This window comes from Papilio polytes, unplaced genomic scaffold (genome assembly GCF_000836215.1).
Source record: "Papilio polytes unplaced genomic scaffold, Ppol_1.0 DF824292.1, whole genome shotgun sequence".
NCBI classification, from domain to species: domain Eukaryota; kingdom Metazoa; phylum Arthropoda; class Insecta; order Lepidoptera; family Papilionidae; genus Papilio; species Papilio polytes.
Genome location: NW_013524912.1, coordinates 1,207,272 through 1,223,210, shown reverse-complemented (window position 1 = coordinate 1,223,210; position 15,939 = coordinate 1,207,272). Strand labels below are relative to the sequence as shown.

Below are 15,939 nucleotides of genomic sequence, written 5' to 3'. Positions count from 1 at the left end.
TCCGCCAGCGAGCCCTCGGACGACGCCTCGCGCCCTCCACCGCGCCCCCCACCTAAACAAAACAAACACTTATAACACTCTAAAATTTATACATTATAGGTATAAATTCTAGTTCAAAGTGAGTATATTTTTGACTTTATGCTATAACTCTTACTTGACTACTGGTATTAAGCATTATATCACAGACTAAAATGTGTTTAACAAAACGTTTCTTTACATTATCACACTGGAATTTTTACATAAAATTTCTGATTTGTTTTTGTAAAGTTTAAATAGCGAAATACCTAATATATTTATATGCTATTTTAAGGAAATGATAGAGTAAACAAAGCGAGTCATAAACTAAAAGAAAATTATGCCGATATTGCGATAAAACAAAGCATTGAAGAAAATAATACTGAAATGCAAGATTACGAAAAAATCACGCATCTAAAGCAGTCAGATATAGAGGATGCAATGAAGAAGCGGCCACTAAAGTGACAACATAATAAATAAAAAAAAGGATGTATTGAAGACGACCACGCAACACGGGTACAAAGCGAACCCTAAAATATTTTTTTCCATGCTATTTTATTATGTTATAAATACAAGAATGCCTACAAAAAAAAATCAATTTTTTTCAGAAAAGAATAATTAAACCGCACCCATATGGCACCTACGTATGAGTAAGATAAATAAATAATAAATTAAATACATTAATAAAAAATATTATATGCTTTAACTAAGTAATTAGATAAATGTACAATGTATATGCTTATAATAAATTAAAATCGAGATTTAAAAATATGATTAGAATAAATTAAAACGAAGCAGGGAATAGCAGAATAAAAGAAACATAACACAATATACATGTATTTATAACAAAGTAAAATCCATGAAAGGAAGTAAACGTTGTACATTTTCAACCAATTCGACATCAAATTGGTAAAATGATGATGTAATTTCATACCAGATTCGATTGAAAATAAAATGCATGGTGAACAATCGAATAGAGAGGATATTATGTAATTCATGTTCAAATGTAGCAGGTGTACATTGTGTCAAGGTTATATAAACAAAATGCACTCTGTAAAAGCATGATTATATGATTAAGGGAAAGATCGTATTGCGTGGCGTATTTTATAGACAATATTTATTTATATCGCACGTCAGTCAAGACTACAAGATACAACAATTATTACAACTCCCATTTTTTAATACTGTCAAAATAAAGTAAAGAAAAAAAAAATATTTCCTAATAATTACATATAAATTAACTGTGTTTTATGAAACGCGAATACATCAATAATAAAAATGTATCATTTCTTTAAAATAAATTGGAATCCTGACAGACGTACCGTTTCATCTATATATTTGACTAGTTAAGATTAATTAAAACTCTTTTATAAGGAAAGTATCTTTTTTTAAAAATCTATGCACTGAAAACTTCAAAGAATACAAGTATTACATATTATGTAATAAAGATTATTCTATACCCGAGAAATTTTTCATATACTTACAAAATTTTTGAACCTATTGTTATACACCTGAGCGAGCGGATAAACAAACAAAAACGCCATTTTAAAAATAATGCATATATTTAATATTACATATATTAATTTATTTTCCAATACTATACAATGTTTATTAATATTAATTATTCAATATATTTTTATGCATATGTACATAATAAAGTTAACTTTGAGCGCGATACGCCAATGCAACACATTAGGAATAAAAATAAAATGTAAATAGACATATCGAAGCAAACAGCAAAAGCGATATTCGAATACATATGAAAATTGTTACAAGAGTAGATGTGTGATGATTTTATAAGTGTGATGATTTTATATGATTTAACATACAATTTTCGAAATCAGAAATAAATAAGTTAAACTTGGAATATCCTCTTTCAAGGAGTTGGCAAAATCGATACATGATATCAAAGAGACTATGCTACAAGAATTTTTGAATGCGTGGCTCCTAAACTGTTTCATAATTTGTATCTTTACCATAAAATTACTGCCACAAAGAATGTTTTTAAATATTACACATTAAACTTACATCAAATAAAAAACATTTTTTTCTTTCAAACTTGTCTATAATATCAAAATGGATACATTACGAAAGAAATTTTAAATATTTACAGCAAACTGATAAACTATTAATTGGACAATAAATGTGTTGAATCCAATTCAGTATTAGAATACAATAGAGTCAGATTAAAAATATTTTTTTTAGTTTACCAGAGGGCCAAGGCTTAGTATGCCAGTAGGCAATTGTGCGTAGACAAACACGCGAACGAACAAGAAGGCGTGGGCCTTTGTAGCCCTTTAGTATTCCGCGGAGCATACTTTATGATAACACGTTCGAAAACGGTCGATTTTTAAACGTTCCAAATGATCACTTACTTTCAAGTGGGTTTGTGTTAATAATCTCGGAGGGCGTTTTGCAGAGAGAATAAATGTAAGTTATATCTTTAGTTCTAGTTGATGTAAGTGGGGTTTACGTACCGTTAAGAGAAGCCAGGTCGTCGTGGGCGGCGTGCTCTTCGGCCGCGTACTGTGACTCACGGAACGAACTGCACGACGACAGCAGGCTGTCGAATAAAACGCACTTTTCAAATATTGCTAACAAATCAACAATTTATTTGCTAAATCATAAGTGTAATCCGAGCAAGAATAAGTTGGATTATCACCAGTTGTTTTGAACTCAATCAAAAAAGAGTTGCTTTGCTTCACTGATCAGTTTTAAGAAATAAGATAAGATCAAAGTAAAGAATCCTACAGAAACATAATTTTATAGTCGATTGCAAGAAATAAATCAGTGTATGTGAGTGCGCATACTATTTACATCCCCGCACGCACTTTTCATGTCGCCTACATATGTTCATTGCGTCCATGTTTTTAAAGATTTTTTTAAAATTATATTTGTCAATATCTTTATCATTGTTGGGTAAAGATTATAATGAATAGATATTTAAGAACATATAATTCTACACCACTTTTTTTTTGTAATTTAAAAGTCATCTGTACAATTATTCCTTACACTTACACTATAGAAACCTTTAACAGTTCGAAAACCCACATGGGTGCATAAAGCAATATCCCGCTATGTGAGTCCAGTAAAAATAATATGAAATGTATGTGACCTTGTGCGTTTGGGAGGCGTTGGTGCTTGTTTGCCTCGCCGGTTGGTGGGGCGTCGCATCTGCACCGCGCGTGTCTCTGACACAGCAATAGACGACACCGGCCCGCCGACACTTGATTTCTTCACCGACATATGCGAGCCGATGCCGTGACCGCCGCCCTCTTGCAGCTGTTTCTCAACCTCTGCGTTCATATTACAATACAATAAAAATATGTTTATAAAGTTTTATGTATGTTGTTATTTACATAATTATTTAATAGTTCTGATTATGACATTTATAAAATTATTAATGCACAACCATGGATTAGTCATTATCAGATCAAAGTAATCGTCATTGAATGCATGTAATAAAATTATTAAAATCACAAATTGAATATCATTGACATCTGGGTCGGAAAATATTTGAGACCTTTTCTTGTATTTAATATTACTATTCAACATACTAAAAACTACCCATGTATTTACATTAAATCATTATTTTCTACAAGATGCACAAATTGTTGCTTGTTTCTTAGTTTACATTTTTAATACATAACATAAATTAAAAAGAATACACATTAATAAAATTGATAACAACGTAGGCAAATAACAGATAGAGCGATCACATCAAGCGTGCAAGTCGCTGCTTTCAATCTCAAACGATGATTCACTACGCAATCCACAATGTAGGAAAACGTTAAAATACTGTACAACGAAAACGAATTACTGCACTTACTGTAGGTAAGAAGCACATTTACATTACAATATTAAATGCTTTTCTATCACATATTCAAAATATTAAACAGCCAACATTCGTAGAGATAGTTTTAAATGAATGAGGGAAATCGTTACATAAACTAGATACAATTTACACGACGTCACAAGACATTCTCCGAGATATAAACTTAGAAGGTTCAGGAATTTATTACATTATACAAACAAAGACAGAGCAACTCCTTGTGCGAATCATCGTTCTCATGTTAATAACAGTAAGATACAACTTTTTTGCAAAAAAAACTTGATAAATGTATTTGCATGCCTGAGAAATACGAAAAGTTCTTAAGTATATTAAAACAACAATAGTGCTTGTTGCAAAGAATACAGCTCTTTTGTAAGACACGAACGAAAAATATTTTGATGGTGCATTTGTTAGTAACATATTGACACGAAGAAAGAGGTCCCGATCTCTTTTCAAAACAAAACTTATAAAAAACAAAACATTAAAAATAATATTTTATTTACTGAATGAGTGTACGTGTAAGACATCAATAAGCAAAACAAAGATGCAATAACATCTTTATAATAACAACCATAAAATATAAAATATAACCTTTAACAACTTTCCACGATCCTGATTTTTTATAAAAATAACATTTCCATTATATGACACATGTTTATGGTTATACCATCCTCTCTTAGTATCGACTAGCCTTCGCATACTCTAAGTGTTTACAATAAAAACATGACACACAGTCAGATATGCCATTCATAGACGTAAAATTCTGTGAACATTATAAAAATGCAAATATTAGACTGTGAACCGATACAATGCATTTAATTCTTTACAATTCATAGTTTTAACTAATGTTTGTAACGCCATTCATAAACTAAGAGGTCATAGGATATTCACCGATGTTGTTTTACCACTATACATTCGAGGACACAGATCACTTAACATTAAGAATTAAACCTAGATAAGGTCATCTTTACATTGTCACGTGATTTAGTATTTTTGCAACATTAAAGATTGATGTCTAGCTAAGACTGGGCCTTTGAGCGTTAATTAAATGGTCAACTCATCGTACTAAATATAATCAAATAGCTCAACTAATAATGACATACATCTCCTGATTCTCGCTTAAACCCATCACTGCTTTAATTTCCTATTTATACTCAAACTTGTAAGTGGAATAATTTTTAATTATACCTAACAAATTGACATATCCTCTTCCATACCTTACTACGATCGTTTTTAGACTGCATATTGCAAAACATACCTTCGGTGATGGAATTATCTTGAAACATATGCTCGAGGGCGTGGTGTATCTCTCGGAAGGTGGGCCTGTCTGCCGGGTTCCACTGCCAGCAGCCGCGCATAAGCTCATACACGGCAGCCGGGCAGCCAGGCGGGCACTCCATGCGGTATCCCTGCGAAACAATTATACCATCATAAATATCTACTATTATAAGTAATTTAAAGTGCACCGGGCACTGGCACTGCAGTGTCAAGAAATGATAGGTCTGCTTCTTAATGGTGTTATGTTAATAATTGTCATACTATTAAAAGCTAATAAGATTTACTGGCAAAGTTAATTCTTCATTGTTACTAAGGGACTCTGAGTGCGACAGTACATACGCTAAACCTGAAAAATACTAATCGTAGTGATATTTTGTTCAGTTAAGTTAAGACTTCGAGTAATTGAATGCAACATTTCATTCATCAACTTAAAATGTAATTGGTATGAATGATTGATTGATGTGAAGTAGACATGTAACGTATATTGAAGTCGATCGTATTTCATGATCGTACATGAAGCGTTGCCGAACCAAACATGGAGTTACAAAGTGCAAATACAACCGCATAGCCACGCGATTAGTAAACCAACTATTAATAATGAAGTGTGTTTATGTGTACAAATAACTAATGGATTAGTGTACGTTGGTAGTTCGCAGCCGTGCACCACGCCGTATACAATCAACAAAAATATATACATAAACATTACTACTAGATTTAGCATTTATACATGCTGTTTCATATTTCTCATTAAATATGGAAAAGGAATACTTCTTTTAGCGTGCGCGCCATTAATAATTGAAATATTTGTTTTTAATGAAGTTCTATTTTAATTTGATCTTACAATCTGCCAACAATTTATTTAAGGAAGCGTATTTTTATACAAAAGTGCATTTTTAGTAAAACATGATGAAAATTGTACTATTACACAAATGTTTAATTGGTTTTCTAGTGGACAATTCTTATGTCATGTATAAGGTTGATTATAAAAAAATGTTCAATTACGAAATTCTTCTGAACCTGAAACTGATAGGGTTTAACTCTGTAGTTACGAATCTTATTTAAATTGGAAACGTTTTATGGCGCCATGCCTAATGACTTTTAGGTTTAGTATTAGGCCAATAGTTAAAACCTTTAATTTTAAAAATAAATAAGTAATGTTTTTAAGGAAGTCATCTTTTTTGTTTAGCATATATTTAAAAACATTTTAAACATAATCAAAACCGAAATGCAAATCTTCCTTACACTGAAATATTTTCAAAAAATACAATTTCTCGAAGAATTCACGCGCAATGAATATCGGAACAGCCTGTATGTGTTCGCGTGATGCCGAAACCAAAACAAGCATCATTGTTTGGAGTAAAGCTATAAACGCGACACGACCGATCACTTCGTCAGTCTTTCTGCGGGTCGCCCATTAATCGCATCATTGCCGTTTTTAATTAATTAATTCGTAATAAAAAAAGTGCAACGACGCTCTCCTCGGGGGCCTATGATGCTGACATCGAAGATTACCTTCGTGTACCTCCTCCTAGTTACCCTCATAGTTACAGGTATGATAAAAATAGACACATAGATTATATATTTTTTCAAGTTTCATACTTAATTCATAATATTTTTACAATTTTAGTGAATGCAAATATTTGAAATATAGATTTTTCTTTAACATTCACTTTCCTATTAAAAGTTTTAATTAAGCTAATTAAAATACTGATTTGATACATTTATAACTTCATGTCATATTTTAGGGAAACATAAAAAAGCCAAACCGAAGAAATTTGTTTCACCATCAACTAAAGGCATCCAGTGTTACAACTGTCTATCGTTCGACCACCCCGGCTGTTGGGACCCTGATCATCCGGATTATGCGAATATTACTGCAAGTACCAAATTAACTTTCCAGTAAATTTATTTAATCTGATATAAGCAAAACTAGACTTTTAAACATTTACAGGTTCCAAACATTGACTGCTACATTCCAGGGATGGCATTCTTATGCATAGTTATAACATCCGAATCAGCAAAACTAGGTAATAGTTGTATTTAACTCATTTTAATTTATTTAATTACGAAACAAATTAATTAATTGAAATTTACCATTTAATGTAATATTTTATTTGACAGTTGAAACGGGGCAAGAGATTGGTCCAGTGCGAGCACGCACGTGCGTGCCCGCCAAAGATTTCTCAAAGAAGTCGGTGTCATATTCGATGTGCAGTAAACTGAGTAAAGAACTATCAGCGTCGGAGATATTCTCGAGGATAGCGGTGAGTCGGCCGCAGTGCACACTATGCAAGAAACATCTATGCACCGACGCTGTCCATTGCTAGACCATTCGACGGAAGTAATCGCCCAATTACCAGGTTAATGTATATAACGAGTAGTGAAAGACTGCCGCATGCATTGTTTGAAAATATTTAGAAACAACCCTATCAGCTTACAACTCAAAAGCAAGGACTGTTAAATGTTTGGAGTTAACTAGGATAGGAAAACGTTTTCTTTGCTTTGTACAAAGATTATAAGTGTGTGTTTGATACAAATGTATATTTTGTAAAGTTGCGAGCACTTTTGTTATTATTATTAATCTGTAATGAAAATTATAACGATGCATCTATTGCGGTGCCATAAAATGGTTATAGAATAAAAATATATGCTTCGAAAACACTCAAATAAATTTTCACCTTTTGAAGTGTGTCGATGCTCGTAACTGTGACTTTGTTTGTATATTTGTTTTCGAAAATTGTGAATAATAATTGCAGGAGCGGTACAAGATTACTTTTTTATTCAAGGCAAGGCAATCGAGCACGGGTCATTTTGTTATCGCGGTGTTTGATTTTCTCGCTACTGTTGTATTTCGCGTCTTACACAACATGTTTGAGCAACAATGTGCAAGTTCCTCATGTCAACTTTTTGTTTAAAAAATGTTTCATTGTTTAGTCAATTTGTGGTAAAGTAAAAGTTAAGGGTTTGCTCTGTTTTTCGATTATTGTTAACACTTTGTTTTTGGGTCGTTTTTAGTAAAATGGTATAAAACCTTTTTATTTTTCTTTATTTTCACTCTTTACTCTCATTCAATGTTGTGTCGACGCGAATGTCATCTTATAATTTAGTTTTCTAAGGTTATTTAATAATATAAGTATTACAAAAGTACGTGTGAAAATAATGATTTAATAAAGATACATTTTGAATTGAATCTTTTAATAAAAATAAAATGTTAAATATTGGTTTATCAGATATTATAAAATGTTTACTTAGAGTTTCCCCTCAATACATATAAAAACTGAGAAAGAATAGAAAAGCACCATTAATCTCTACCGCGATTTTCGAAACAAATGTAAAAGAACATTAAAAGACATACTGCATCTTTGGTTTTATCTTTATGTAGTTTTATTTTGTCACTTTAAATAATTACCGGAAAAAAATCCATGGGGTAGATTAAAAAAAATAATTAACCCTGCGATGCCCACAGTTATTTACTTTGTCCTCTACACATTGACATTGAAGTAGACACTTTGTTATTTTAAACGCTTTTACCCGTAAATTTGGGAGATACTTCGATAACCTTTTATAGTCTTACATGTGTACACAAGAACTGTAATTGATTTAAAGTCTGGGTTATTTTGTGAAATAAATCTATCGATTTTTCATAATTATTCGGTAATTAGTGATTTCGGAGATGAGAGTCAATGGCTTTAAAAGCTGTTGGGTACGTTACTGAGTATAAAATAAAAATTTCAATGCAGCAAGTTGATGCTTACTCCATTGAAATTTTTTGAAGAAAACGTTTATAAAAAATATTTACTATGGCCAAAATAAACTTTGGGGGATTGCACTATTCGCAAAATTGACTAAAGCAAATGCGAAAGTGAGTTAGATGTTTTCATAAGTAGAGTTACTTCAAGATAAATTTATATTGACTACATTGGTAATCAGTACGAAACAAAAGACAACAATTAGACAACAAAGGATATAAACAAACAGGTTTGGCAAACTTTTTTTTATTTTAAAAATGAAACACGGTTTATAACTTGTGAAATATAAATAGCCTCAGATGCATTAGATTACATTTTCTAATTCTTCAATTTAAATGTGCTGTTTATAATAATCTCTTTATTATTATTGTCATTTATTACATTAAGCGACAAAGAGAATGCTCTACACAACCGAAACAAGACAAACTTTGCTGTAAGTATTCTTGTGCCTTAATTGCTAACTTAAATACTTAGTACTGTACAAAGCTCTAGATATATCAGAAGAGTTATAATGGATCAGTTAACTTATATATAAACTTATATAAATAATAGTATTTTTATTACAAACAGCAATAAAATAATATAAACAAATAATAGTAAAACACCTCAAATAACATGCCATAAAAGTAAGGGTAATAATGTTAAGAAACATAAAATAATTGGCAAACAAACTTAACATTTTTATACAAACAAACTCGGTTCTATCCACGATTCCTACACGTTAACTTCACTTCTGACGAGTGAGTGATTGAATATGGATAGTACCAAAGGTAGAGGAAGACTGAAGAAAGTATGGATGGAATATGAAAAAGTAGCTTTTAGTTTTGTAATTAACAAATATTGTCTACACTAAAGCCACTGCTTATATTAAAGGCTAAAGCCACCGTTATCACTATAACATATTGATTTCTGCACTGTCTTTTTACATTATATATATTACATTAATAGTTTACGCTTTATTATATTAATATAAATAGATAGCTAGTATAATAGTATTAAAATATTTGGTCGGGAGAGGAAGCGCGCCCTAGATCTAGCATCATTGCCTGGCGCTACATACTGTAAGAAGGAAAATTGAGTTAACATACCTTTTCAAGCATGTGATAGACTTCAGCCAAGTCGACACGCGGGTATGGAGACATTCCATATGTAGCAATCTCCCAGAGTAGTATCCCGAACGCCCACACGTCGGACTTTGTGCTAAAGGTGTTATAAGCAAGTCCCTCGGGCGCGGTCCACTTGATGGGGAACTTAGCCCCGGCGTGAGCGGTGTAAGTATCGTCCCGCATTAGTCTAGCCAGACCGAAATCTGCCACTTTCACTAGATGGTTCTCCCCAACGAGGCAGTTGCGGGCAGCCAAATCTCTGTTAACATGAAATTACTTATTGAAGTACCATTCACAATTGTTCATTCAGTATTTCATCTAACTACTGTCGGTTATTCGATTTTAATAAAAAAATCACTCCAAATCAATAGCGCTTTTTACATATTTCAATTTTTTATAGCATTTTATGGAACTGGAATACTAATAACTCTTGACAATTAGTCTTTTTGTTGTTACTACATAATTTTTAGTTTTTAAATAAGAAAGTAAATGTCTATTCTCTGAATTTTGATGTATGTTTAAATAATTATAATAAAATAATTTATTTAACAAGAAATGGTTACAGAAAATTGACCTAGGGTCCTCGCGCTAGGCACAGCCTGTGTCGCGGAGACCCAGCTCAGTGAATTAAATAAAATGCTAGTTGTACATCATTAGACGCAACATATCTAGCTATAATTACAACGTAAACTAACTAAACAAATGTAGTAAAAAAGAGTAAAACGTGCAAAATTGTGGTAAATTATAGTAATAATAAATCAATGCTTATTAATTCTTATTGCACTATTTTTAGAATTCTTTCTGTGTCCGCATATGTAAGTTTCAACAACCACGACTTCAATTTTAGTTTAGCAGTATAAAGGGAATCTTTTTCAATGTCACATTTATTTAAAATACTGTTATTTATGTAAGGCCCTAAGAAATTAGTGAATTTTTGTGCAAACGTGGAGCTAACTTTTAACAAAACATTGTAACATTTTGTACTTATATATACAATTATTTAGCTTGAGATATATCTTAATAACGGAAAGCCCCAATTATCATTGTGAGTTAGTCTGTTACGTGCGGAGATCCCATCTCCCATTATTAACGCCGTTGGCGACAACCTTAGGGTTTTATTCATTGCGATTCGACATATTCAGACTCTAGGGCCAATAGACTCCAAATATGCGTAGGCATTTCCCCACAAAATCAGTCAAGATTATGAACTAGCTTTCGCCCGCGACTCCGTCTGCGTGGAATTAAACAAAAACAAATGTGGGTAGCCTATGTATCCTTCTAGGCTATCCTCAACATCTGTACCAAATTTCATTTAAATCGGTTCAGCCGTTTAGGCTACAAACTCTTACAAACATCCATGCCACTAAACTTTCGCATTTAAAATATTAGTATGATATCAAATAATATACCTGTGTATGAAGGAGCGACTCTCCAAGTAGCTCATTCCTGAGGCAATCTGCGTCGCCATATACATGAGAACTACAGCGTCGATGTGATCACGGCTCTCGGTGCGGAGATAATCGAGCAGGTTTCCTCGGCTCATGAACTCGGTGATGATGAAGAAAGGCGGCTCGCGTGTGCACACGCCGAGCAGTTGCACCAAGTTAGGATGTCGCATCTCCTTCATTATGGCAGCCTCTTCAAGGAAATCTTTCAATGCCATCGTATCGTCCTTCAGAGTTTTCACTGCAACCTGTTGAACAACACAAAAACATTTTCAAGAGAACATAATAGTGATATTAAGTTAGTAGTCATACTAATATTATAAATGCGAAAGTTTAGATGGATGAATGGATGGATGGATGTTTGTTAGAGTTTGTAGCCTAAACGACTGAACGGATTTCGATGAAATTTGGTATCGATGTAGGGGATAGTCTGAATGAACATATAGGCTACTCACTTTTGTATTATAATTTCACGCGGACGAAGTCGCGAGCGAAAGCTACTAAGATATTAATTTAACGTCTGCTTTCTAAAATTGTATGACTCCATGTTACATTTGATCAAAAACGTTGGTTTCAAAACAAATATATTGACAGATAAAAAACCTTAAAAAAAAGCACACATAAACGAGCTTAACTTCACTATACAAAAAAGAGTTGATTTATTTTTAAATACCAGTGAGCAAGTGAAAAATTTAGTTTGTTAAAAAAAAAAACGTCATGACTCATACACGTCTGATATGAGCAGAAAGGTTACACACATTACCAAGCTATATTGAACAGAGGAGAGTAAGTTCAGAAAAATATATTTCCCTTTCCCATCTATCCTCTTGGTTAGAATTGTTTTCATACTCGAAAGACAAAACGTTCAAAAACTTCTACATTCATGCCCGTCTTTCTGGATGTGGTGTTGCACCAGCTACGTTATTTTCGCGTGAGTTTAACAAATATATAGCTAAATTACTTTTCTAACGGTAAAAAATTTCTAAAATCGACCCAGTAATTTTTGAGCTATGTCACATACAAAAAAAACAAATCTTTCCTATTTATAATAACAGATGAACGGGACAAAAACCATACTAACAGTAATATTTCCCCGTTTCCATGCGGCCTCGTAGACATCACCATACTGTCCTCCGCCGAGCTTGTGTTTCATGACAATATCAGTGCGGTCGATCTCCCACTCATCTGGTGGAGCGAGCGGGAACACTGTCGGCTTATTACGCTTCGGCGCCGGGTACAACAGCTGAGTAATGAGTCCATCACCCAACACTGAATGATGGTGAACCAACTCAGCCAATGTACCGAACTTCGATTCTGATGTCACATACACCTATGGAATGATTTGAACATATTAGATTCGTATAACTCGAAAAGCATACTTGAAAGCTTTACCTAGTATAAAAAATTCTATGATATTTGTCCGTGTAAAATATCAAGCCAAAAAATTTGACTTTGGCATCCGTTTTAATTTGCTAATTTAGAAGACAATTCCAGATGTTTTAGCCGTCGACGTTTCGTCGATGATTTGTTTGCCCACTGCTGGACCTATGTCCAGACCTATGCCTTTCCCAATACCTTCCGTTTTTTGTGTGTTAGTTTAAATAAGTATTATGGTATGTCACAAACAGATCAACTGTTTAACAACCATAAGTTCAATTTAGCTTATGTCAGAATACATTTATTGTTCTAGTAAAAATGCAAAAAGACAATACCTTTCCGTCAGAGTCCTCGTTGATGCGGTAATGGTAGACGCGGCCTTCGTAACGCAGGGAGATACTCCTCTGGCCCGGACTGGACTCCGACTCGCGGACCTGTAATAACATAATTAACCATAATCAATAAAAGCCGTTCACCATTTTATAACAGAATTAAGACAGAAACTACAATAAATGGACGGTCAGCATACACATTCAAAGAAGCCCACATTTGTAAGATTTCATAATTACTTTACAGCTGTTATGAAAATCCTGGCACATGAGCCTACAACAGTTACAAGAAAAATATTAAAAGGGAAGGTTGGTTTGAGATAAATATATCATATGATCTTAACACATTAAATAAGAAATGAATTTTCATATTATAATAGCAAAAAAATATTACAAGGCAAACACTTACCAGAAAGCTGCCATTGATGCCAGAAGAAAGTAGATATTCGGCTGCGTTGCGAGATATCGGTCCGTGGTACCACGAGTGTTTTTCCAGGGAATTGACAGGGGTAACGTAGTTGCTCGGTACCCAACCCACACGGCCGCCCGACAGGGTGTGCGCCTCGCACCACTCGCCGCTCTTGTTGTAGCTCATGATCCTCACCTGTTCACCTGTAAACATAAATAGTACCACTCAAAACTTACATTGTAATTATTAATACACATTTCGTTATTTCAATCGTTACTATTAACGCAACTTGCATCAACAATAGTCGGGAAAAGAATCGCGTTGAGATTTGCACAGAATTTTTGTTCAATTAGATTTGGTGACAACTTATTACAATAGAGAAATCACTCATTCGTTACATCATTAATTATTGCGGATATGAAATATTTTACATGACTTTTTAGTGAGTCATTGTGCGCTTTTTTCTGCTTGTGTTCAACGACCTGATTCAAAATTGGTGACGAAATAAATTATTAATAGCAAAAATAAACATTAAATTGAAAGACATGTACTAAAACATCATTAAAAGTTCTCAACCATTATCATAATACAATTTACTCGTAGATAGTGTTTTACACTGTTAACCTTTTTATACTGTGACTCTAGCGCCATTTTTGAGGAAATATAGTTAGTTAAACTGCGCTGTTGTGTATTAAGAATAAATGTAATTATATATTTTACTCAATACATTACATAGAAAATAAGGTATAAAAATATATGTGAATATTTTACTACAATTATAATTATTAATATTACAATATGTAGGTACAACTCATATGTACGCGAAATGTCCTTAACGAGTTAACCAATTACGGAATTCACGTCGGTAATTGAATTGGTCGCGCTACCGACGCACCCCCAGGGTTGATCGTTATCGGATTATTAATGCATCGCATATAATTCGATGAAAAACCGTTTGCTATCATAATATTGCATACGTTGACGTAACCAACGCTCGTTAACATTTATAAAATACTACCTGTTGCCCGCGACTTCGTCCGCATGGTATTAGAATACGAACTATGTAAACAACAAAAAGCTATGTATCCCACGGGAACCGGACATTTCTCGGGGATGAAACTTATTTACCGTAATCCCATGTGTACTCCAGACTATGTTTTATAGCTGTGCCAAATTTCAATAAAATATGTTGAACCGTTGCTGAATGATCGAGTAAACATTAAACAGCTAAATTAATGAATCCCATGGGAACCGTTACTATTCCAGGGATAAAAAGTAGCCTATGTGTTCTACCAGACTATGCTCTAAACCTGTGCCAAATTTTATGGAGATCCGTTCAGCCGTTTAGGCTACAAACGCTTACAAACATCCATCCATCGTAACTTTCTCATTTATAATATTTATATGATATATGATCAATAGCTTCGTTTTGATTATTAGAAAAACATTTAAATGCGGCGGTCATGGAAGTAATTTATACACGAATTTATTTTCACATATTTAAATATTATACAGTAGTCGAATGTTTGAAAAAAAATGACAAGTTCTACATACAAATGTGTATTAGAATTTGAGGCTTGAAGATTTTCGAATGGCATGTAGAAAAGCGTAACATAACCGGTATGGTAACAAAATGACGATATTCTTGTATTTTATTGTCTAAATTAAGTTCCTTACAGTTAACTATACAAAATTATATCATAGTTGTAACAAGCGAAATGGTGACATCCCTGAATGTAGTATATATCAAAGCTTTCAACGCCTATAGAGGGGGAGTACTAAAAGCATCAGAATTCAATCAGATGCCCAGTCAATATGTGCGTATATTGACATGTTGAAAAGGGCTTAATAATACTTACAAAGTTAATGTGTGCAGTATATAAGATTGATACTGATTGGATTATTTCTCTAGTTGTGACCGATTGTTTCCTACTAAACAAAACCAATTAAAACCCTAAGTAATGCATTCTCAAATTATTATGCTCCTTTCCAACGCACAATATATTACTAAAATAGTAACATGCAACAAGATGGGTAAAAATACGTCAAGTCTTGAAATTAATAAGGGGAAGAAAGTAACTTCTTTATCCCTTTGAAATGCTCTAGATAACTTAAAAGAGAAAATATTCTTCCCGCCTGAAAGGATAACTTTTAACAAGACTTGCGTAATTATATGCTCTGGTGCTGGGTTTTCTTTTATTTGGTGCCTGAGGAAAAATCTTGTGATTATGAACAACAAAGTTCTACGGTGCTCACGGTTAAAAAAAAATTCTAAAGACTATACTTCATAATTTTTTTTTAAATAGGAGATGTAATAATATCTATTGATCTGATTCCTTACTGCCTACTAGAGTTAACATAATTAAAAGGTGCATTCATCCACTTTCAAGTTTGGCCTA

The 15,939-nt window shown here is 33.1% G+C and overlaps 2 protein-coding genes across 2 annotated transcripts in view; one reads left to right on the top strand and one right to left on the bottom strand.

The window, feature by feature from the left end:
* The window catches only part of LOC106102539 (tyrosine-protein kinase Abl-like), a 42,152-nt gene that overhangs the window by 6,006 nt on the left and 20,207 nt on the right, over positions 1-15,939 (bottom strand). Inside the window, exons 4-12 of the mRNA XM_013282054.1 lie at positions 13,541-13,743; positions 13,138-13,236; positions 12,507-12,755; positions 11,390-11,673; positions 9,963-10,239; positions 5,106-5,256; positions 3,131-3,311; positions 2,493-2,578; positions 6-52 (exon numbers count right to left, since the gene is read on the bottom strand). Coding sequence (XP_013137508.1) covers positions 6-52; positions 2,493-2,578; positions 3,131-3,311; positions 5,106-5,256; positions 9,963-10,239; positions 11,390-11,673; positions 12,507-12,755; positions 13,138-13,236; positions 13,541-13,743 — 1,577 coding nt within the window. The remainder of the gene's footprint in view (positions 1-5; positions 53-2,492; positions 2,579-3,130; positions 3,312-5,105; positions 5,257-9,962; positions 10,240-11,389; positions 11,674-12,506; positions 12,756-13,137; positions 13,237-13,540; positions 13,744-15,939) is intronic.
* Positions 6,524-8,258, top strand: LOC106103303. The gene is made up of 4 exons (XM_013283039.1): positions 6,524-6,675; positions 6,871-7,001; positions 7,077-7,152; positions 7,247-8,258. The coding sequence occupies exons 1-4, from the start codon at positions 6,615-6,617 to the stop codon at positions 7,450-7,452; spliced, it is 474 nt and encodes a 157-aa protein (XP_013138493.1). The 5' UTR covers positions 6,524-6,614; the 3' UTR covers positions 7,453-8,258.

Excerpts from the sequence above, each read along its gene's own strand:
- LOC106103303 (XM_013283039.1), top strand. The coding sequence starts at position 6,615 with ATGATGCTGACATCGAAGATTACCTTCGTGTACCTCCTCCTAGTTACC. Across the intron at positions 6,676-6,870 it reads AGTTACCCTCATAGTTACAG|GGAAACATAAAAAAGCCAAA; the intron begins GTATGATAAAAA and ends GTCATATTTTAG. Across the intron at positions 7,002-7,076 it reads CGGATTATGCGAATATTACT|GTTCCAAACATTGACTGCTA; the intron begins GCAAGTACCAAA and ends AAACATTTACAG.